Below are 9399 nucleotides of genomic sequence, written 5' to 3'. Positions count from 1 at the left end.
TCGTTTGGCGGCGCGCTCCTTGTGCCGTTTTGCAGTATTGTTTTGTGGAGTGCGACCATTATCTTCAGTGGTAATTCCATCAAAGTAAGGTCATCCACCAACTGGGGCAGACTGCGTCACCGGTTTGGTTAAAAGGTCAAAGCAACTTAAAGGTCAACGTCCTGCAGCAAGGGCGTAACAGTGAGACCCTCTCCCTTCATCCTCGTTCTTACGGAGCTTTGCTTTTTTATTTTGTGCCATTCATACTTTTTTCTCCCCGCCAGAAAGACTGCCTACAGCTTTGTGATGCAGGAGAATATGTTGTGTTTGTTTTGCAGACGTTGGCCAGTGCTGTCTGAGGTCCTGAAACAAACATCTCCGTCTGGGCTGTCTGTCTCCATCTCTTATTTATTCAAACTTGCTACACTAGCTTAAGGGATTCAACACACTAATAGCCCCCCCACCACCACCACAGTAAACCCTCCCTTCTCTGTCTGTCAGCCCCTGTAACACACACACACACACACAGACACACACACAGAGGAGGAGCTGCATCAGCGTCGAGTCACTTTCTGATTCCCTCTGTGCTCCAGTGTGTCGACAGAGGTGAGAGTAACATGGACGAAAATAAAACAGCTCATCCGTGTCATTCCCTACGGACGAGGTAAGATAACATTTGTCTGTGGATTTCTATCAAACTGCCACAGGTAAGAACACATTTACCTTTTTTTTTTGTTTTCTTTCTTTCTTTCTTTAATTTATTTGTTAGAAATTTTTTTAGAAAACTACCAAAGCAAGCAACAGCTTCACAGAACAGGATGTTAACATTGCTGACGCGTCAACAGATTCAATTGCATTCCAGCACATTCTCGTGTCTTATTTTTGCAAAAATTTTGATTTCATTTGAGAACAGACAACCTTGTAAATTCACAGGAAGGAAAAGAAAGAAGAAAACATGATGATAAATCAATATATTGACTGAAATCGTACCCAGTGTATACTGGTTCAGCTCCCTGAGGAAGTCCATCAATCTTCGATCTTATAGTAAATAAAAACTGCGGAGTTCCCATAAGGCTGTTCTGCAAATGTTTGTCTTAATTTCTGTCCCGACTTGAAAGGCTTCTGCCAGCTACCAGCGTCTGATCCCGACTCCTGGATTCCCCAGTCTCCCTGCTCCCGAGGAATCTCTCCACTAAACACTCATACTGTTTGAGAGTAATTTCTTATTATTCAGCTCCTCCGTGAAATTCCTCCCAAAATTAGAAATACTTTGTTCATTTGCCTTCCTGCCCCTGCGTACACCGTGTATCACTCCAATTTCTTTAAAAAATTTATGATCTTTCCTCTGTAACTGTTATTTTGTGTGTGTTCCCCCCTTCCCACTTGCATTTTTCTTCTTTCTGGCTCAGCTGCAGCGTTGCGTTGGACATTCGCTGGTTTTCTTTGTTACACCACTGTGTGAGGCCGAAGCTCAGGTCGATGTGAAATTTCCCGTTCCAATTCAGGACACGCTTCTCTGAAATGACACCAGGATCTTATGCTGCAAAAAAAAAAAAAAAAGAAAAAAAAACCCCCCCTAGAACATTTTCACATCTGTCAAATGTTACTTTTACAAACTGTAAAATTGTGCGACCTCAAACATTGACTGAAAGTAAACGCAGGCAGCCGCTGACTGAGCTGACGTCCCATCTGTTCAAACTGATTTTACAGATTTACAGACAGACACCTGTTTGTCCCGCAAAGTAAACAGTGAAGTAGGTTTACGAGATAAAGATCTATTTGTTAAAAACTACTTTGAGCCCTGTGGTGGTTAAATCCTGATAAAGCGTCCGAAGTCACAGATGTTTCCCCACATCTACTCTTGTCTCCGCAAACAAGCCCTCTTATTTAACGGTAACTACTTCCTCACTCCGCGGGCTCGCCGTCGTGTCGTTCATGATATCAAAGACAATGCAGACTTTTTAAATGCATATCTACCCGTCCATATGAGTGCTACCGCAGTATATCCTAGGAACATATTACCGGTACAGCTGTTGCAGGGAGCATCTGCTGGATCTAATTACTCTGTTTCTGTGCCTGTCAAAGAAATACTGTTTGCCTCCCTGACTCTCTCCAGTAGCCCTGAATACCAATTAGGGAGGTCCAGTAATGTAGGTCTTATTAGTCTGAATGAAGTGAGGACAGGCTTGTGAGCATGCATCGATCTCCTGCTAGGTTCCCAACCATTTTCCACATTGCAGGAAAACATCTTCACACAAGCCGATTTGACAGCTTGTTAGTGTACCTGATGCAAGCTGGCCTCCAGGCTGAGGTTAAAATCACCCTCACGTACAGATGAATAGCTTTGAAGAAATGATAACACCAAAGCATTTATATTGTAACTTAGGGAAAGTTAAATAAAATGCAGCAATCGTCACAATCCTCACGTCTTGTATTTGTGAGGCATTTCTATTTATGTTAATTCTTCTCCACTGCTATGAAAGAAATATTGGATGACTCGATACTTGATATTTTATTTCAAGGTTCAAGGTTCAAGTTTTGTTTATTCTCATTCAACCATGTTAAAAAAAATTGAGGAAATTAAATTTCCATTCCATTTCCAGGTCCAGCAGCATAAAACCTAAAAGCCTATATAAAAAAATAAAAAAGTAATAAATAAGTGGACAGAATTCATGTCCTGGAGTTTGTGATCAGTTTGTTTTCTAGTCCCACACAGTACTTTCCTGGCCTCTACATGGAGGCCAAATTGCGGATTTTGAGTTTTTAAGAAATTTGGGAACATTTTGTTTTCCCAGTTGAAACTGTATGCACCATATATATCAATATATTAAAGAGCAGGATGTCAAACCAAAGAGGGCAGCATCTCACTTGAATATAAGTTGCTTGCCTTGTGCATGAGTATGTTGCGCTGTTTTATTCTTCTCATTTCAACAGTTTCAAATCAAATTTCATGTAGCTTTTCATGTAGTCCTGTCTTGTTCTGTCACCATGCAGCTGTAGTGCTTTAAAACCTCACACAACGTCAATGTGAAAACTCAGGGGAAGTTCCCTTTTAAAGGCGAACGAATGATACATAAATTGATTGCGATGTCTGGTTGAAAATCTAATTTACTTGAAAACGTCTGTCTCGACCACAGTTCATTTCACAAATGTCCACATTATAGGAATGACTTCTGTGCTTCCTTTTAAGTGCATTTTACTGATAATACTTCCATGCTACTGTTACAAGTGATTATTTTTACCTTGAGTCATTGCTACTTTTACTTAAAGATCCACTATGATCCTTTCTTAACCGAGGGCCACCTCACTGTGACCTTACACCTGACCTCGACCTTAATCTTAATACTTGCATTTGATGGCTTTCCTTGGGGGGAGGTGACTTTGTGCGAGAGAGCACACGTGCACCCTGACCCTTACACTAATCTTAACCTCATTTTGATTCATACATCAGTGCAGCTCTTGCATATTCCCTAACCTCACAGTCAGGGTTGAGTCCTGCAATTAGAACCAAGAATTACAGCTGAACTGAACCCCTACAAACACAGGCTCTTTCTCATCTGTGACAGAAAAGGCCCAGAATGGGTCTTTGATGAGTAGGTGATAGAGTTAGAGATGCAGTAATGAAGTTTCATCGGACTGTAAGAGCAGGAAGGAAACATCTCTCAGGTACAGTACGATGTTATCGTGCAGCCTAATGGAGTCACTTACAGGGTCTTAGCAGTATGCAACGAGCCTCTTGGTCTCAACTAAGTGTCTTTATATTGATTTCCTGATCAGGACACATCAGTTAATCACATTTTACGCTCCGACTCTATTCCTGACATTTCTCGATGATATTTTACTGTAGGGAGATACTTAATTATGATGTTTTGCTGTCAGCCTAAATGCCTGGGGTCATTTCGAATACACGACCCATTAGAAACAAGCATCTCTATATGCATATCACATGCTGTTAATTGTAGGCTTTTATCCAAAGCACCTAATAACACCATGAGTGAGTTATTTTGAGCGTAGGTGGTCCCAGTGGAAATCTGTTTGCGCACTCCCCAAAACAGTCATGCAGAACAAGCAGCTGCTGTGCCAAAGAATAATCCCCACTACCCACAGATGTTTCACTGAGTTTGTCAGCGAGAATATTGGTCTGCAGATAACTCCTCTTTACCCTCAGAGAATCCGTCCACAGCTTCTGTCACAGTTTATTCAGACATCTGGCTCAAGGAAGAAAAAAAAACTACAAGCGCACACAAGCGTTTCCCCAAATGCAGGCCGTACTTATTCCACACCCAGGAGCGGAAGATGATGCCCCCAGGGTCAAGATAACAACTTGACATTTTGAATTGGCTCTCAGGCACAGATTGGGTACTCCCAAAGGGCACTTTGTGACTTTCAAGGCCGAATGGGGATTTAAATGAACTCTAGCAGTGGAGGTGGCCTCGTTATATGGTCTTGTTCAAACTGTCAGGTCAGATTTGGTCAGTTAGGACTCCCGGGTCACTTAAGATTCAGGTGAAGAGAGAGGAGAAGAGAGTAGCTCAACAACAATAACAAAACAAAAAAAAAGTAGCTACAAAGAAGTAACAACAACAGAAGCATCTGACACTAATTGTGTTTAATTACATCTACAGAACAATTGCACTAAAACAGTTGCAGATTTGAACTTTAACCAGAAACTACTTTAAACGTTATTCCTGACAAGGCTGTGTGGGCGGTTGTTGTACATTTGTAAACACAGCTGCTGCTTCCTTTATTCGCTCACCTGTCCGTTCTTCACACCTGGGCCAGGCTGTCAGCCTCAAAACCACCTGCCAGTTGTTTACACCCCGCAATGTGCCCACAATTTTGCATTTGCAAACAACAAATATGCGTGCGACTCGTGACGAAAACCAGCCATGACGACTCTTCTTACCATCTCCTTCAGGTTCTTCTGCGTTGATATGAATCACGCCTGAAGCAGCTGCGAGGAGGATATCAGACAGGATGCAGACTCCGAATTCATCCCACGCCGTCAACATCAGCGGTGGCGATAACGCCGGCCTCTTCTCTGGAAGCCCGTACACCATGGTGGAGATAGTGCTCATCATCCTGGTGGCTGGCTCCCTGAGTCTGATCACTGTCATCGGAAACATCCTGGTCATGCTCTCGATAAAGGTTGGGGATTTTCTTGTTGCAATCATTCATGATTCATGACCCAAGCATTCATCTCTAGACACATTAAAGAAGAACACCACGAGATAAGAGTAGAACACGCGCATCCCTGTGCAGCCTGGTAATCTAATAGAAATGAGAAGGCATGCATCACATTGCACAAAAAAAGATTAGCATCTGACAGCCTGCTTTGTTGCGTTCTTCTTCTTCTTTTTTCTTTTCTAAAGGTAAACAGGAACCTGCAGACCGTCAACAACTACTTCCTGTTCAGCCTGGCCTGTGCAGACCTCATTATTGGCGTCTGCTCCATGAATCTCTACACTGTCTACATCGTGATCGGCTACTGGCCCCTGGGAGCGGTGGTGTGTGACCTCTGGCTTGCCGTTGATTACGTCGTTAGCAACGCCTCAGTCATGAACCTTCTCATCATCAGCTTCGACCGCTACTTCTGCGTCACCAAGCCACTCAGCTACCCGGTGCGCCGCAGCACCAAAATGGCAGGCCTGATGATCGCAGCCGCCTGGGTCCTGTCATTCATCCTGTGGGCACCTGCCATCTTGTTCTGGCAGTTCATTGTGGGCGGGAGGACCGTGCCGCCGCACGAGTGCTACATCCAGTTCTTCTCCAACCCGGCGGTGACCTTTGGCACAGCCATAGCAGCTTTTTACCTACCGGTGGCCATCATGATCCACCTGTACTGGCGCATCTCCAAGGCCAGCCGCAGCCGCATCAGGAGGGACAGCAGGAAGACCTCGGGTACGAGTCTGGCAGAAGGTGCCTCTCACAGCCAGGAGGAGGGATGCGAGAACAACTGCGTCGTGGCAAAAAAGGCTCAGGAGGAGGCTGGAAATGGGAAGGAGAAGGAAATGTTGCAGCAGCAGCAGCAGCAGCAGCAACAGAATGGAAGTGCACCGTGTAAAGAGGAAGGGGACAACCAGGTGGAGTCGGAGTGCGTCCACGCGTCAACATCTAAGGACTCCGCGGTTCCTGTTTCATCGATAAAGAGCTCAAATGGCAGGAAAACACAAACGCAGCCTCCATCCACCGAGAACTCAGAGGTTGACAGGCAAAGTCTGGCCGCGAGGACGCTGTTTAAGGTGAGTTTGATTCATATTAGATGTTAAAAAAACAAAAAAATATATGTGTCACGAATTTCACCTCCTAGCAGTCATTGCAGGTCTAACAGTGAAAGGATCTTAGACGATTATAAAGATCTGCACACACGTATTGATCGTCTCCTAAGAATTAATCGCAATAATCCCTGACGACACCATGAGATATACATTTTCACTTTTGAGTGACATGTCTCGATATGTATTAAAGAACTTGCCATGACATTAGGCACATGTCCTCCTGAGAATTAACTGTAATAACAGTGCTCCAGATGGGAGCAACATTTGTCACGTTGTTCTAAGTTTATGACCAAAACATCTGTAAATCTCAAGAGGGAATCATCAGGTGTTTAGGGTAGAATGCAAACAGAGAAAGCTAAGATGTGGTTTGAGGTATGTTAAAAATATTTGAATGTTCAAATCCCTGTTAGCATGGTTGTAAACTCTGGTTTACATGAGCCGCTCGACGACATACAAACAAGCGAGAGCTGCAGAGTGTGACTTTCACATGTAAATTAACATCCACTGCATCCAAGTCCCTGTCAACCCTCTGCTTTTCAACGCCGGCGTAAGAGCTCTCTGCAGTTTTAAACGCGTGTCTGCGGGGACGTGCATTTGTAACGATGTGCTCCCCGCCAGCCGGCAGTGGCTGTTTGCTAGAACTGGAGATCATCAGCGGAAATGAGCCAGCCCAAAGCAGCGGCAGTGAGAAGTGTTATGAATGGTCCTATCAAGGGTTTAATGAGGTTACAGTCTGAGGCAATCAAGAAGAAAGTAAGAATGATTCTCCGGGTAAAAAAAGAATCTCAGCATTCAGAAGGAAGGCTGGGGGGAAGCTTTTCCTGGTCGCAGGGTGCTGAAACAGACACATGCTTTGACAGTGTTTGTGTAACTACTCTAAATTCATTCACAGTTTTGTTACTGAGTTTTCTATTATTTCCATTTTATAGTTTTCTATTACTGGATGTGTGCAGGTGTCTAAAATGGTATATATATGCTTCACTGTCTCCAGTTTTCCCCAAAACATGAATGAAATCTGAACAATTACACTTGGCTCTGCTTCTTCTTCTACTCTCACTTTTCAGGTGACGAAACGCGCTGTGGGCGAGAGCGCCGTGGCGATGTGGAAGAGGAGGGGCGTCTCGTCCAGGGAGAAAAAGGTTACGCGCACCATCATGGCCATTCTGGTGGCGTTTGTCGTCACGTGGACGCCGTACAATGTGATGGTCCTGATCAACACCTTCTGCTCCACCTGCATCCCCAACTCCCTCTGGACCATCGGCTACTGGCTCTGCTACATCAACAGCACCATCAACCCGGCCTGCTACGCCCTCTGCAACGCCACCTTCAAGAACACCTTCAAGCACCTGCTTCTGTGCCAGTACAAGAACATACGCACGGCACGATGAGGCTGCGGCCGAGCGCTTGCTGATGAAATAATGTGACGCATCCTGTAAAGAAATATGACGCATACCGGCAATGTTTTGCTGAAAGTTAGACTTAGGTTTGTTCTCGTTGTGCACCGATAGTAGAACGTGTTCCCACTTCCATCGAGTTTTACTTTAATTGGACGTTTTCCTTTTTTTTTTTCCCCCTCCTCATCCTACATAATCTTGTGCAGTGTGATGTTGTTGAAATTGTGGTTCATGTGATGGTTTTGTGACCAGAACGGTGACTTTAACCCCCGTCATAAAAGGTCAAGTACAATAACATCCGATGGACACTGTGGCTTTAAAGCGTCAACGCTTGAGCTGGAAAACGAGCGAAATCAGCCAAACTGAAGAATCCGTCCAAATGAAGAGTCGTCTTCAAATTGAATTATGAAGAGAAAAGAGAATTAGCAGCTGTAAACTGATATGTGGCGTGTGTGTTTCCTCTCTCGCTAGAGTCGTATTAAGCTGACGTTAACGGCCTCTGTAATCCCCGCTGTTGTGAAACGAGTCCAAATGTGACATTTATCCGCATCTTCACCTCTTTCCACATGTTTTCTGTAAATAAATGCATAATGACTGAACAGGTAGTTTGGTGTCAGGACTGTTTGTTCTGCTTTTCCCTGATTTGTGATGGATGTTTACTGAGACTGATTCTCACTCCTAACCACTTATCATGTGGAGAGTGACGAGGGGGGGCGCTCCAGATCAAAATGTCTGGATTGGGAAGGAGGCAGGGAACACCTTGGATAGGTGACAAACAACAAGCTTTAGTTAAAAAAAAAAATAAATACATGACTACATCTTGGACTATCAGGGAAAGCCTGGAGGAAACCAAACGCTAGCAGATGACCACAACATTAAAACCACTGACAATATTCTAACAATGTAATCTACTGGGACACATTTGGACCTGGCGTTAGTGTGGATGTTACTAAGACATGTAGCACCCACCTAGACCAGAGCAGACACCCCCACCCCATAGATGGCAGCGGATATCCCCAGCAGGATGCAGCTTGATGCAGGCAAACACACAAAAATTGTTTAGGAACAACTCAAAAAACATGAAAAACAGCACAAGGTGTTGAGCTGGTCTCCAGATTCACTAGATCCTAAACTGATTAATTCTGTGGGATTCACTGGAGCAAGTCTGATCCACAGAGGCCCCCTCCCCTGAATCCATAGGACCCAAAGACCCCCAATAACAACATCCCATTGCCAGGCACCACAGGACACCCTCAGAAGACCCATGTCCATGCCAAAAGGTGTTTTAAAAAAAAAAGGAAACTGGACTTACAGAGTTTCTTGAAACGTTTCATTTGAGCAGCTTCTTCAGCTTTAAGAAACTGGTGGAAATTTGAGGTTTAAATAGGAAACTCTGTAAAATCCATTAGAAACCTGCTGGACTTGTTAGTTGCACCTATTTCTGGTTGTCATACATTAACGTTTTGCCTGATCGTTGTTATGTCAAAGGAAAAATTAAAAACAAAACCAACTAAATTTGAGCATCGAAAAAACAAAATAATAATAATCATAGAAGCACCTTTCTTTTCATTAATGTTAACCTGAAACACCTGGCATGCCACTCAGATGGACATTTTTACACCTCTCCCAACTTAACACCACGGTCTGAAATTCCCACACTGAATGCAAATGTCGCTCGGAGTGAGAGATTTGGCCACAGACACAGCAGCTTACACTATTAATTGCCCCCTCTAATTCCTCTTTGAACT

The 9399-nt window shown here is 44.0% G+C and overlaps 1 protein-coding gene across 2 annotated transcripts; it reads left to right on the top strand.

Moving 5' to 3' along the window:
* Positions 1–527: 527 nt before the first annotated feature.
* LOC125015408 (muscarinic acetylcholine receptor M2-like) lies at positions 528–8256 on the top strand. 2 transcript variants are annotated; one of them, XM_047597248.1, is made up of 4 exons: positions 528–643; positions 4898–5127; positions 5352–6221; positions 7322–8256. In XM_047597248.1, exons 2-4 carry the CDS (start codon positions 4957–4959, stop codon positions 7643–7645), a joined length of 1365 nt encoding a protein of 454 aa, XP_047453204.1. In that variant the 5' UTR covers positions 528–643; positions 4898–4956; the 3' UTR covers positions 7646–8256. The 2 variants fall into 2 exon arrangements, with proteins under 2 accessions (XP_047453204.1, XP_047453205.1); XM_047597249.1 differs by having other exon boundaries at positions 562–686.
* Positions 8257–9399: the final 1143 nt, after the last annotated feature.

This window comes from Mugil cephalus, chromosome 10 (assembly GCF_022458985.1).
Source record: "Mugil cephalus isolate CIBA_MC_2020 chromosome 10, CIBA_Mcephalus_1.1, whole genome shotgun sequence".
Taxonomy (NCBI): domain Eukaryota; kingdom Metazoa; phylum Chordata; class Actinopteri; order Mugiliformes; family Mugilidae; genus Mugil; species Mugil cephalus.
This window is presented reverse-complemented; position numbering and strand designations above follow the sequence as displayed.

Excerpts from the sequence above, each read along its gene's own strand:
- LOC125015408 (XM_047597248.1), top strand. The coding sequence starts at position 4,957 with ATGCAGACTCCGAATTCATCCCACGCCGTCAACATCAGCGGTGGCGAT. Across the intron at positions 5,128-5,351 it reads TGGTCATGCTCTCGATAAAG|GTAAACAGGAACCTGCAGAC; the intron begins GTTGGGGATTTT and ends TCTTTTCTAAAG. Across the intron at positions 6,222-7,321 it reads CCGCGAGGACGCTGTTTAAG|GTGACGAAACGCGCTGTGGG; the intron begins GTGAGTTTGATT and ends CTCACTTTTCAG.